Source organism: Salmo salar, chromosome 23 (assembly GCF_965601325.2).
Source record: "Salmo salar chromosome 23, fSalSal1, whole genome shotgun sequence".
NCBI lineage: Eukaryota > Metazoa > Chordata > Actinopteri > Salmoniformes > Salmonidae > Salmo > Salmo salar.
The window spans coordinates 37,792,029-37,806,706 of NC_138313.1; the positions used below are offsets into that span (position 1 = coordinate 37,792,029).

The 14,678-nt window shown below is 43.1% G+C and overlaps 1 protein-coding gene across 3 annotated transcripts; it reads right to left on the bottom strand.

Moving 5' to 3' along the window:
* Window positions 1–1,296: 1,296 nt before the first annotated feature.
* LOC106584515 (uncharacterized) lies at window positions 1,297–10,397 on the bottom strand. Of its 3 annotated transcripts, none has more exons than XM_014169908.3 (5): window positions 10,199–10,397; window positions 9,427–9,524; window positions 9,229–9,315; window positions 8,352–8,536; window positions 1,297–5,124 (listed from the first exon to the last, which is right to left on the bottom strand). In XM_014169908.3, the coding sequence occupies exons 2-5, from the start codon at window positions 9,512–9,514 to the stop codon at window positions 4,219–4,221; spliced, it is 1,266 nt and encodes a 421-aa protein (XP_014025383.3). In that variant the 5' UTR covers window positions 9,515–9,524; window positions 10,199–10,397; the 3' UTR covers window positions 1,297–4,218. The 3 variants fall into 3 exon arrangements, with proteins under 3 accessions (XP_014025383.3, XP_014025385.3, XP_082824223.1); XM_014169910.3 differs by having other exon boundaries at window positions 9,672–10,368; XM_082968097.1 differs by having other exon boundaries at window positions 9,427–10,368.
* Window positions 10,398–14,678: the final 4,281 nt, after the last annotated feature.

The window sequence follows — 14,678 nt, forward strand, 5'->3', positions numbered from 1 at the left end:
TAAGGAGACAGCAGGTGTGAGAATGGTCCAGGGAATTTGTTTTGGCTGCACAGTGAAGACTATTCAGGAAGCTGTACATGAAATGACCAATAGACTTGTATAATTAACCAGAAGTAACAACAGCACAGTACAAACTACTTTAGAGAAAGTGAGCAGTTAATGGTGATGTGTTAGAGGAGAATCAATATATACCAGCATCATGCTTGGGCATTTCTTCCAGAACATACCAGGTTGAAGTGGCGGTCACCATAGCACTGAGAAAAAGTGTTTATACTAAACAGAAGAACGTTTGTTTTAGTAATAATATATGTAATATCTGCCATTGAATATGAATGTTTAATTTAGTGCCATATTCAGTATGGTATGATGTTAGCTGAAGAGCTGTTTCTTCCAGACAGCCGGACTACATTGAATCTAACACTGTGTTACAATGGGCAAAGGGTTGGAATGATATCAAATGCCCGATCGCATGTAAAAAGGCTCTTTGCAGACGTCACATCACTAATGGGTTGGACAGGTGGGTAAGTGAATACAGCAGCCTCAACATGCAGCCTGGGAATGGGGAGATGGGAGGGGAGGAGAGAGGCAAACTGTGGAGATATGTAGCACTTAAGGACCAGTGAGAGCCAGAAGAGGGGCAAGGCGATGGAATAAAGGAAGGGAAAGCTGAAGTCGTGCAGGTCATAGAAGTCATGGAGGCTGGTGACAGACAGGCCACAGCAGCAGAGAGTGTGTTAGCCCTGTGTGTGGGATAAGGCTAATAATACTGTGATGGGGTCAGGGTCAGCAAGCCCCCCCCTCACCCTCTGCAGGAATGTCTGATGTCGTCAAGATGCAATTTCTTCACGAATGTGAATGTTTAAAGCTGATTATTTTAAAACTGGTGCCTGGCTCCTTATTCTGCAGAGGGTATTTTGTGTGTGTGTCTCCTCTTCAGAGAGAAGAATAATAGTTTCCTGATGCTCGACCTCAAACCTTGAAGCCCGCATTTTCCTATGATTCTCTAACCTTTCCGCCCTCCCCGAGTGTGCACTTGTTCACATCACGAATGATATTGATGGGGGGAATCCAAGATTAGCCTTGTGTAAATTCACTAGACATCAAACGGAAGGAAACGGACAGAAATGGGGATGGACTACCTGAACCTGAACTGATAAGAAACAAGTCTTTGATTAAAAAAACGTTTTGCAACATTTGCTATGGTATACACTAATGAATAGAACCCTGAGAACACTAAGACTCAACTTTGTTTACGTTTCTACACAGAATAATCCGGTCAAACAATATACATATGGCAATGATGTAACGTCTTTTTTTAATATGTACACCTACCAAAAACTCGACACAGGAAATGCATTGCTTCACATATTCTGGTTTCATATACAGTTCAGTCAGAACATTCTGGGCCATTATACAGTTCACCTGAGAACAAGTTGTAAAACCAAACCAAAGTTGAGAGACGATCCAAAGACACCATCACAAGGGTCAAATAAACCTTATATAACCGTTTATTTTTAAATATAGTATATTCACCTTGAAAATGTTAAAACATCCGTCTATGGCCTAAATTGTATGGCGTGCAGTATTGCACAAAATGTTGAATCATCACATCTAGGGTTGCAAAATTCCCAGGTTTTCCAGAAATCCCAGTTGGTAGATTCCAGGAATCAGGTGGAAATACACAGACAATCCTGAATCCTCCGACCAGGATTTCTGGAACACCTGGGAATTTTGGGAAAGTTAGGGTCATTCTGTAACCCTGATCACATCCACATTTCGCATAGTACATAAGACTGTGCACCCACTGACCACCAAAACATGTTACAGCAATAACCAATTCACATAACTGTATTCTTTCATAAAATCCTTACCTCATGTATTCCAATTAAAAACATTGAGAGCATCAATAGGCAACATTTTAAAGTAGAAAAATGTTTATCAACGCTCAACAACTGCATACAAAGTGTGCAAGTGTCACTGTACAGTCGCACAAGACAAATTCAAGCAAAGGCACCATACTCATATAGTGAAGCTTCCATTCCACCCATACTGGTCACAGAACAACAAAAATGTACTACAACCACTGCTGACAAAAATAAGCAACTCTAATATTAAATCTGTCAGATAAAAGAATAGTGGTTTATGATCATAACCATACTACAATAACATTGGATCAGTGGCATTTTATGAATATGATAAATTACTGTAGCAAGACATTTCTTTTTTTTTTTTTACAGAAATGTAACTATTTTCTAAATCATATGAGCCTCTACACAACTCCCTGGAGAGAAAGTTTTGCTTTCCAATGTTATGTTAATTTGAGTTGATTTTGCAATTCAGACAGTTCTAAAGTGGGCAACATTCAACCCTTGTGTTGAGGTAGAGAATGCTAACATTTAGCCTGTTGTGGCTGAAGCAAAGTAATGAAACCCTAATCCTAGACGTAGTCACTACTGGTCTATGACTACTTCCAAGATAAGTAAAATAATGGAAATATTACTTTTGAACAAACTGTCCCTTTAAGGGAATAATATTGGGACCAAATTAACTGAATCGAACACTAGAGCACAAAGTCTTCAAAACAATAATTTTACAAAGACATTTCCATACCACAGAACAATGATAATAAAAAAGTTGTGTTTAAATTCATGTCAGCTTACTAATATCCATCAAACTGTGCATTTCTGGAGAACCTTTTTAGGTAGTGCAATAGAATTTCTCGCAGTACAACATTGAATCACCATTCAGTCTGATTTATAATATACTAATACTGACATTCCAGAGAGATAGATACTGACCATCCATTTTCATTGCATACACAACAGCTGAAATTACAAAGCCACAGTTTCCAAGAAGTACCACAGCAAATGTTTACAACGGTGAGTTAAAGTGATAGGGAACGTCATGTAAGTTAGTTTTCCTCATAGAGGACGATCTATGATAATTCATTGTCTTCCACCTGGTCTTCTGAACCATAATGGAAAATGTCTGAGGAGGATACCACATTGTCATGTCTGTCTGTGGCAGGAGGGTCACAGACCAATTGAGGTGTGAGGGAGGGATTTACAACAACAAATCGGCAACCATGTGCAAAGTCCCCTGCATGTCGCTGATATAGTACAGTAATGATCTGCTCCTGTGATTGGCCGATGTAGATCCAAGAGAGCAGTGACGTCCTCCATTATTCACACAGAGCTTTCAGATTAGATCAGCAGTGTTTGCAGCTATATTGGAATGACATCATCATTAGTTCTCCTGAGAACTCCCATTCAAATTCCCCTGAAATAAAAACACAGCCACAATAAAACCAGCGTGGCAAAGGGCTTATTCAGCCTGAAGTCACAGTCTAGAATGAAACATTTTCCATATCTAGCAGATGTAAAGAGTAAAACATCTAATCGCTTATGGAGAAACATCAAAGTCAAATTCACGGGCTCAGAAGAGGACAAATACATCAACTTGCATTTACATTTTCACAAGCATTTTGATGCGTCGCAAGTACAGTGAGCTTCAAAAGTATTGGGACTGACATGTTGTTTTGGCTCTGTACTCCAGCACTTTGGATTTGAAATGATACAATGACTGAGGTTAAAGTGCTGACTGTCAGCTTTAATTTTTGGGTATTTTCATCCATATCTGGTGAACTGTTAAGAAAGTACAGCACTTTTTGCACATACCAAAAGTATTGGGACAAATTCACTTATATTTGTATTAAACTGGTCAAAAGTTTAGTATTTGGTCCCATATTCCTAGCACGCAAAGATTACATCAAGCTTGTGAGACTACAAACTTGTTGAAGGCATTTGCTGTTTGTTCTGGTGGTGTTTCAGATAATTTTGTGCCCAATAGAAATTAATGGTAAATAACATATAGTGTCATTTTGGAGTCACTTTTATTGTAAATAAAATATGCTTCTAAACACTTCTACAATGGTTCACCAGATATGGATGAAAATACCCTAAAATTAAAGCTGACAGTCTGCACTTTAACCTCCAAAGTGCTGGAGTACAGAGCCAAAACAACAACAAATGTCAGTCCAAATATGTTTGAAGCTCACTGTTAGTGGCAACATCTCCATATCCAGTTGACTATGACAGAAAGTAAAGCTGCCTTTCAAAAATTGTCCATAGAAAAATATCCATTGAATGCCACGGTTAGATTAGAAAAATAAAGAGGGCCAAACTACAGGGAGAGTGGAGTGGAGGGGGAGGAGCCAGGTCAGGTCCAGGCCACTTTCCTTGAGATGGCCTGCTTGAAGCACTCTGGGTCCACGTTGCCTCCAGGCCGCAGAGCTCTCTCCAGGCTCACCAGGACATTCTGGTGACACTCCCTGATGTTAACAGGGTACTTGGCCCTCAGCAGCTCGTAGGCCGAGATCAGCCGCATATTCTGCTTCACCATGAGGTACTGGATGATACAGGTCGGAGCCAGGGAGTACCCGTCACGGCAGTGGACCAGCACTCGTTTCCTTTTTTCCGTGGAAGCCTCGATGCACTCGTTGATGTCCTCGAAGCAGTGCTGCTTCAGGGCGGGGCTTCCCTCGCCCAGCGCGTCTGGGACATCGCAGATGTCCACCTTGAGGCGGGACCAGCTGTGGCGGGCGCCTCGGGAGCAGGTGCAAGGGATAAGGCTGAGGCTTGGGCCGGGGTCCCCCGGCATGCTGCTCATGTCGATGATGCTGTCAATGTTGTTGCGACACAGCGTGCGCCCGTTGTACGCTGCGTTCAGGTTGCCCACGAAGATGTAGTCCGTCACCTTGGAGATGACGGGCTCAGAGTACTGGAAGTGTTCCGGGACGTTCAGTTTGGGTGTGTCTGGGGTGTCTGGTGGACCCGCCCTACCCACTGCCCCCACCCCGGCCGGACCTGTGGCAGCCCTCATGCTGTAGTTACGCAGCTTCTTGGAGCCGGAGCGGGAGGGGGGGTTGGAGTCGGACTCTGAGCTGCTGTTCCAGGGAGGGGAAAATAGGGAGAAGCGGCTGGAGGACTTGCTCTTGGTGAGGTTCTCCACGGGGCTGGATAGGCCAGAGCTGGAGGCCGTGGTGGAACCAGAGGCACAAAACAACGAGGCCCTCTCCAGGGAGCCTGTGCTGCTGGCTGCTCCTGCACTGTGGGCCTGCTCCATCTGCAGGGAGACACAAACGACATCAAACACACACACAAAGCATACTGAAGTAGGGCACCATACCAAAAGATAGGACACCGATTTTTTCTAAGAAATTCATTTTGGGATGCCAGCAATACATTCAAATACTAGTAACAATCAGGGGCTGGAACCGAAAAGGTATTTTTTTGGGGGGAGGAACAGAACCAGAACCGACAACGAATGTGATCTAAACTGTTCTGGAACAGAGCCATTATTTTAAAAAGCATGGCAACCGGTTAACGTTATTTTACATTCCGGACATTTTTTCCCAGTCCCACAAAAAAAAACAATAAAGCACCTATGCAGAGCCCTCACTGTCAACTCAGAAACTAATTCCAGTGTCTGCCTGCCAGCAGGAAATCTTTGTCAGTGTGTGTGTGTGTTGGCTACCTGCCCCTCCCCCCCGAGCAGGCTACTTACTGTTGCTACTGACGTTACAGGCATCATTCAGAAATTAGGGAGAGATTTTACACTGAACAATAACATAAAACGCAACAATTTCAAAGATTTTACTGAGTTACAGTACATAAGGAAATCAGTCAATTTAAATAAATTCATTAGGCCCTAATCTAAGGATTTCACATGACTGGAATACAGGCACTCTGCCACCATGGGGCACTCTGTTCACAACGTTGTCATCAGCAAACCGCTCGCCAACACGATGCTATATAGACGCTGTCTGCCATCTTCCCAGTACAGTTGAAACCGGAATTTATCTGTGAAGAGCACACTTCTTTAGTGTGCCAGTGGCCATTGAGGGTGAGCATTTGCCCACTGAATTCGGTTATGACGCCCAACTGCAGTCTTGTCAAGAACTTGGTGAGGACAGCGAGCACACAGATGAGTTTCCCTAAGACGGTTTCAGACCGTTTGTGCAGAAATTATTTGGTTGTGCAAACCCACAGTTTCATCAGCTGCCCGGATGGCTGGTTTCAGATGATCCTGCAGGTGAAGAAGCCTGATGTGGCGGTCCACGGCTGGCATGGTTACACGTGGGTTGTGAGGCCGGTTGGACGTACTGACAAATTCTCTAAAACGACATTATGGTAGAGAAATGAACATTTTATTCTCTGGCAACAGCTCTGGTGGACCTTCCTGCAGTCAGCATGCCAATTACACACTCCCTTAAAACTTGAGACATCTGAGGCATTGTGTTGTGTGACAAAACAGCACATTTTAGAGTGGTCTTTTAATGTCCCCAGCACAAGGTGCACCTGTGTAATGATCGTGCTGTTTAATCCGCTTCTTGATATGCCACACCTGTCAGGTGGATGGACTACCTTGGCAAAGGAGAAATGCTCACTAACATGGATGTAAACAAATTTGTGCACAAAATTTGATAGAAATAAGCGCTGTGTGTATGGAACATTTCTGGGACCTTTTATTTCAGCCCATGAAACATGGGACCAACACTTTTCATGTTGGATTTATATTTTTGTTTAGTGTAATTAGAGAACAATGGATTACCTTTCTTAACGCTAGTTAAGGACAATATAGATTTCATGTTTCACATTGGATTTATTAGCTACAAAAAGGTAAGACGTGTTTTTATTTTAATTCTGGTGCCGCTCTGCACACAGAAGCTTGTTAGCTACAGTGCATTCGGGAAGTATTCAGACCCCTTGACTTTTTCCATCTTGTTACATTACAGCTTTACTCTAAAATGTATTAAATAATAGTTTTTCCTCATCAATCTACACACAATACCCCATAAATACAAAGCGAAACAGGTTTGTGGAAATGATTGTAAATGTATTACAAATAAAAAACAGAAATAACTTATTTAAAAATTGTAAGACCCTTTGCTATGACACTCAAAATTGAGCTCAGGTCCATCCTGTTTCTACTGATCATCCTTGAGGTGTTTCTACAACTTGGAGTCCACCTGTGGTAAATTCAATTGATTTGATACAATTTGGAAAGGCACACCTGTGAATATAAGGTCCATCAGTTGACAGTGCATGTCAGAGCAAAAACCAAGCCATGAGGTTGAAGGAATTGTCCGTAGAGCTCCGAGACAGGATTGTGTCGAGGCACAGATCTGGGGAAGGGTACCAAAAAATGTCCCCAAGAACACAGTGGCCTCCATCATTCTTAAATGGAAGAAGTTTGGAACCACCAAGACTCTTCTTAGAGCTGGCCGCCAAACTGTGCAATCGGGGGAGAAGGGCCTTGGTCAGGGAGGTGACCAACAACCCGATGGTCACTAACAGAGCTCTAGAGTTCCTCTGTGGAGATGGTTGTCCTTCTGGAAGGTTCTCTCATCTCTGCAGCACTCCACCAATCAGGCCTTTATCGTATAGTCGCCAGACAGAAGCCACTCCTCAGTAAAAGGCAGGACAGTCCGCTTGGAGTTTGTCAAAAGGCAACGAAATGACTCAAGATGCTCTGGTCCCAGATGGAACTCTTTGGCCTGAATGCCAAGCTTCACGTCTGGAGGAAACTTTGCACTCTCCCTACAGTGAAGCATGGTGGTGGCAGCATCATGCTGTGGGGGTGTTTTTCAGTGGCAGGAACTGGGAGACTAGTCATGATCGAGGGAAAGATGAACAGAGCAAAGTACAGAGAGATCCTTGATGAAAACCTGCCCCAGAGTGCTCAGGACCTCAGATTTTGCTTTGTCATTATGGTGTATTGTGTGTAGATTGATAAAGGGGGGGAAAAATGTTTACTTATTTTTAGAATAAGGCTGTAACGTAACAAAATGTGGAAAAAGTCAAGGGGTCTGAATACTTTCCCGAATGCACTATAGCTAGCTTTTTAGCTTGCTCTGGTCTAGCTCTCAAAAAACTCATAATCAAGGGCTAGCTCTGGTCCAACGTTAGTTAAGCCAACTCTATGAAGTTCAAAGACATTCCAATGTCAGTCACATGTCACACCCTTCGCTACATTTGTCTGTCCAATGCATGTACATAGCTTGCCAGCTCCATAGCAAGCTGCTCTTTCATTGGTGAAGTAATTTGATTTCAGAGGTTTAAAAGGGAACAAAAAGGAATGATAAACAGTTTCTTTTTTGGTGTTCGAACCAGTTCAGAACTGTATTTTGCTGGTTGGAACAGTGGAACGGAAAGAAAGAAATTGTGGCTCTGGGCAAATAATTTCAGTTCCAATCCCTGGTTAAAATGCAAGTACTACAGCCACCCACATAGCTAACAGTACTCACTGATGGGGAAACCCATCAGTATAGGCCTAGTAGACAGACATACCTGGGCTTTGAGATTGTTTTTCCACTCTTGGGTCTCCAGAGCTTTGAAGCGGCCATTGCTATCTGAGGAGACGGAGAGGCAGAGGGGCCGATGGGCCCTTGGGACAAGCTGGGGGGTGAGGGCAACAGGGACAGGCCGAGGCTCGTGGTGCTCATTCCTACTCATCATCAAATTTGGACAGGAGCCTGAATCACATATACAAGTAGGAAAACATCCAGTGATTAGGCCTTGCCAAGTTCTGTAACTTTGCAGTTCTAATGTTTCTTAAACTACGAGAAAGGCCTCAACAGCATAGTGCCTCATACAAGCAAAAGGATAGTCACAGTGCCACATCTGTGGTTTTATAAATAGCTCAACCACTCTGTGAATGTTGCCAGTTCTGTTCTACTAGTACAGGGTTTCCCAAACTCGTACAGGGTTTCCCCTCTCCAGGTAAACATTTTGGTTTTTGCCCTAGCACTACACAGCTGATTCAAATAACCAACTCATCATCAAGCTTTGATTATTTTAAGCAGCTGTGTAGTGCTCGGGCAAAAACCAAAATGTTTACCCGGGGAAGGGGCCAGGATAGAGTTTGGGAAACCCTGTACTAGACAATGGAGCCTTTTATATTAGACCAATTGTTGCTTGCTGAGGGGCTAAACATTAACATTGAGATATCCCTGATTGACAAAGGCATTGTGAATATTTAACTGTGTTACAATGTGATTAGTTATGATAAGAATGAACCCTCTGTATATGCTGTAGCTAATGCAGTGTTAAAACAGATTCTAATCAAAAACCCAACCCCAACATTTAGGATGCAGCGCTCCAAAAATATTTAAATATTACCAGGATAAAAAAAGGACACTGGGTTTTAGGACAAATATTTTCTTACCAGTGGCACATTCTGAGCGACTGATGGACTGTATCTGCAAACTATGTTGAAGTCTGAATGTGTTGTGAAGATGCTTCACAATCATGCCTGTGAATGAAAGAACATTGATATTTTCAGTTCTGTATTTTCATTTACCATTCATTCATACACAATGACTTAAGCAACATTGTTTTATGTGTACCCATGAAGAACAAGTACCTGTCTTGCCATTATGTTTGGGAAATACTTTTCTATCCAACAACTTAGGTGATATTAGGCATTTGTTCCATTTTTCCACGGTTTCCATTTTCTGCCTCCTGATGAGCAAGACAAACAGATTAATTGAGGATTCTGATGATCAACATTGGTTTCAACATTTTCCAAAGCCATCCGATATCAGTGTTGATAATGGCTGCTGACAATCTGTAACTATCAATCAACACTGCCTAGGTAACTAAATATACCAATTGTCATAGTAGAGAATCTCCCTCCGCCGCCGTAAAACTGAAATGAAAGATGAGCAGCATCATCATCAGTAGCAGAGAGAGTATTCAAAGAGCGCGACATCTAACGTTAATCTGACTCATGTTGTGGTGGTGGCCGTCGGCTCGCTGCTGTTTTTACCAGCCAGTTAATCAGCTAGCGGTAGGATTCCTGGGGACGTGTGCCAAGCCGTGCATTGACTAACCGAGCCTAATCAAATCATTTTTAGCATAGCATATTTCTTCTAAATTAATGTATTGCATTATAACATTGCTGCCTGCTATGGTATGCCGTATGCACACAGCTTGCTAACGTTAGCTAGCTACTGTTAGCAAATTTAGCTAGCTAGAACAGGTTGGTGCAGTGTCGCTGTTTAATGAATGCTCGCCAATCAGCAAGAGACACACACACAAATGCGCATTCGAAATAATGTAGACAAACAGTACACTATTGCATAGATGTCCATACAACAAGAATGAAATTGATAGAAATTCCAGTTAGCACAAACCCCCCATCCACTCGCTCTTTGCAGCTCTCAGCTGAATGAACAGTACGGAAGCTCACGTGGACAAATCACCTCAATGACGAGACTAGGAATTCTACTGAGGTGTAATCATTACGCCGATTCTGTTGCAAAACGTTTCGTCTGTTATTTTTTGTTGTTGCAAAAACCGTCCATTCCAAGAGGAAAAAGCAATCGAGAGTTCCTATTGGACAAAATCAGGTAGGTCCCGCCCCATTTCGTTCAATTTTCTCTGTTGCTTCCGTTTGGTTGTTAAACGGTAAACGGTTTCCGTAATAAATACACCCCCGGTAAATGTGGTCCGTTGTGGCCCCTGTGTTGACAACTCTGTCAAGGAAAAATTGTATTGAATATACAAATAACAAAATTGAACAAATATTGCCTGCATTAGACGTATCAAATGTCATCAATTGATTTTATGGAATATTAAAATATAAATCTTGACATCTTGGTCTGATAGTGATCCAGTCCCATTGGTTTGGTATAAATGGGCTGGAGAAATGCTACTCTCAAATTCGTCTGGGCAATCGATTCAAGGGACTGACAGTCCATGACAGTTTTTTTTTTTTTAAGAATTCAGATAACAAAAAAAATGTAGAAAACAACCTTAAATGTTGTGTAATGATCGAGTAGGCTCATAGAATTATTATATTCTTCAATAATCAAATGGTTATATCATTAGATTAAATTACCATATAACATAATATTATCTATCCCACATTGTTAGCCTACAAATGATTAAGGAACAATCTGGGATACTAAGCTGCCTATGCCTAATTCACATTCAAAAAGGTTTAAACACTCACCTTGTGTAGTGATAGCCTATGATTTTATTGGATTTTCTCTCGTCGTCTCTCAATTGATAAATAATCCTTCTTATCATGCCCTGGTTGCAATCTGCATGAAGCAAACCCTCATTGAGAGCAATCACTTAAACTGTATGAGGCAATGGTTTTCAAGGCGAGCTTTAATTGGGCAGCTTAGCCGCACTCCAGGTATCCTGGAAACGCTAGTCACATGATGTCACCCTGCTGCATACAGAGCAGCTGAGCACATAGTCCATAGAGAGAGAATAGTTTTATCTCTATGACATAGGCCCATAGGGATAGAATAGTTTTATCTCTATGACATAGGCCCATAGGGATATAATAGTTTTATCTCTATGACATAGGCCCATAGGGATAGAATAGTTTTATCTCTATGACATAGGGCCATAGTGATAGAATAGTTTTATCTCCATGACATAGGCCCATAGTGATAGAATAGTTTTATCTCCATGACATAGGCCCATAGTGATAGAATAGTTTTATCTCCATGACATAGGCCCATAGTGATAGAATAGTTTTATCTCTATGACATAGGCCCATAGTGATAGAATAGTTGTATCTTTATGACATAGGCCCATAGAGATAAAATAGTTGAATCTCAATGACATAGCCCATCTGACTATGGAGGACATATGGAACTCACTAGATAGGGTGGTGTATAGGGAGATAGCAGGCCAGATGTTGTAACTGTGTCCTTGAAAACCTTACTATAGCAATTTCTATATCAGCATTGTAAGCTGCACAAGCCTCTTTCTATTTAATATGCATCACGCAATAGGTAACATCAAAAGGTTTATAATTTAAGGTGAATATCTCATAGTCATGATGACAGAGGAGTCAGTCCAGCAGTGTGTCATACTGCACATTTACTGACAAACATCATGACTGAGGTGCCATTGTGAAATGTCCAGGGCATTTGTGGTGTCGGTGTGAATGAAGTGTTGGTATAGTGTTGGACACTTACGAATGCATGGATATACAAACACACAACGTCCAGAGAGTGGGTGGGTAGGTGAGTAGGTGGGGGGTAGGTGTGTAGGTGGGGGAGTAGGTGTGTAGGTGGGTGGGCGTCATTTACATTTCAAAGAACCCCTCAAGCTTCTCAGATCTTAATTTTCAGGTGCAAGATATGCGTCGATAAGAACTCCGCGAGATGGCAAGGGAAGGCCCTGCCTGTTGCCAAGACACCTGCCTCTCCGAGGCCTTTCTCTCTCCTCTGTGCCTATTATTCAACACCTGCTTGTGACGTTTGGGTCTTTACGCAAACAATGACTCCAGAAGCACTTCAAACAATATGCTTAGAGAGAACTAACAACCACATTATGAATTAGATGGAGCCCCGTTGACAGATCATCTGCTTGTTTTCTGCCCATTTGCCTCATGCTAAATGACTCTTGGTGTCATGTGATGTGTCTGGTACCATGGTGTCACGGTTGTCTTTGGTTAAGGAGGACCAAAACGCAGCAGGTATATGTAAGCTCATCTTGAGGTTTATTAACTCCAAAATGAACACCAAAATAACAAAAGAGACCGAACGATCAACACACAGTCTGACAAGGCTAAACTCAGAACAATCTCCCACAATTAAACAGACAAACACACCCAACTAATATAGGACTTCCAATCAAAGGCAACACCACACAGCTGCCTTCAATTGGAAGTCCACCCCAATTAACCAAACATAGACATACAACTAACTAGATCAACATAGAAATACGTGAATTTCAAACAGTGCCCAAAAACCCCGGAATACTAAATCAAATGCCCTTACTACAAAAACACCACCCTGAACCACATAAAACAAATACCCTCTGCCACGTCCTGACCAAACTACAATACCAATTAACCCTTATACTGGCCAGGACGTGACACATGGAGTGGGCTTATTAACTCTACCAGGGAGTGGGCTTACTAACTCTACCAGGGAGTGGGCTTACTAACTCTAACAGGGAGTGGGCTTACTTACTCTACCAGGGAGTGGGCTTACTAACTCTACCAGGGAGTGAGCTTACTACTCTACCAGGGAGTGAACTTACTAACTCTACCAGGGAGTGGGCTTACTTACTCTACCAGGGAGTGGGCTTACTAACTCTACCAGGGAGTGAGCTTACTAACTACCAGGGAGTGAGCTTACTACTCTACCAGGGAGTGAACTTACTAACTCTACCAGGGAGTGGGCTTACTAACTCTACCAGGGAGTGAGCTAACTACTCTACCAGGGAGTGGGCTTACTAACTCTACCAGGGAGTGGGCTTACTAACTCTAACAGGGAGTGGGCTTACTTACTCTACCAGGGAGTGGGCTTACTAACTCTACCAGGGAGTGAGCTTACTACTCTACCAGGGAGTGGGCTTACTAACTCTACCAGGGAGTGAACTTACTAACTCTACCAGGGAGTGGGCTTACTAACTCTACCAGGGAGTGGGCTTACTAACTCTACCAGGGAGTGGGCTTACTTACTCTACCAGGGAGTGGGCTTACTAACTCTACCAGGGAGTGGGCTTACTAACTCTACCAGGGAGTGGGCTTACTAACTCTACCAGGGAGTGGGCTTACTAACTCTACCAGGGAGTGGGCTTACTAATTCTACCAGGGAGTGAGCTTACTAACTCTACCAGGGAGTGGGCTTACTAACTCTACCAGGGAGTGGGCTTATTAACTCTACCAGGGAGTGGGCTTACTAACTCTACCAGGGAGTGGGCATATTAACTCTACCAGGGAGTGGGCTTACTAACTCTACCAGGGAGTGGGCTTACTAACTCTACCAGGGAGTGGGCTTACTAATTCTACCAGGGAGTGGGCTTATTAACTCTACCAGGGAGTGGGCTTACTAATTCTACCAGGGAGTGAGCTTACTAACTCTACCAGGGAGTGGGCTTACTAACTCTACCAGGGAGTGAGCTTACTAACTCTACCAGGGAGTGGGCTTATTAACTCTACCAGGGAGTGGGCTTACTAATTCTACCAGGGAGCGAGCTTACTAATTCTACCAGGGAGTGAGCTTACTAACTCTACCAGGGAGTGGGCTTATTAACTCTACCAGGGAGTGGGCTTATTAACTCTACCAGGGAGTGAACTTACTAACTCTACCAGGGAGTGGGCTTATTAACTCTACCAGGGAGTGGGCATATTAACTCTACCAGGGAGTGAGCTTACTAACTCTACCAGGGAGTGGGCTTACTAATTCTACCAGGGAGTGAGTTTACTACTCTACCAGGGAGTGGGCTTATTAACTCTACCAGGGAGTGAGCTTACTAACTCTACCAGGGAGTGGGCTTACTAACTCTACCAGGGAGTGGGCTTACTAATTCTACCAGGGAGTGAGCTTACTAACTCTACCAGGGAGTGGGCTTATTAACTCTACCAGGGAGTGGGCATATTAACTCTACCAGGGAGTATGCTATCCATGGTTTATTGATCAGGCCTGTAGTCAGGATCAGAACAGGCATGTTCCAAGGTTCCCAGGGGCTCTTTGATGTTACTGTGCCCAGCGTTGGGAGGTTCACCACAGGCCAGGTCACCCAGCGGGAGAGCCTGTGTCACAGGACAGAGTGGGCGGAAAACACAGCCATGACCTTTGGTTTGGCACTGCTGCTGGATCATCACTCAGATCCTTATGTTCTGGTAACATGTGCAGT

What these genes read in the sequence shown, in the direction of transcription:
- LOC106584515 (XM_014169908.3), bottom strand. Translation starts at nt 9,514, where the DNA reads ATGGAAACCGTGGAAAAATGGAACAAATGCCTAATATCACCTAAGTTG. An exon ending in CAAACATAATGGCAAGACAG is followed by an intron (nt 9,316 to 9,426) that starts GTACTTGTTCTT and finishes TTTCATTCACAG; the next exon opens with GCATGATTGTGAAGCATCTT. An exon ending in TCGCTCAGAATGTGCCACTG is followed by an intron (nt 8,537 to 9,228) that starts GTAAGAAAATAT and finishes TATGTGATTCAG; the next exon opens with GCTCCTGTCCAAATTTGATG.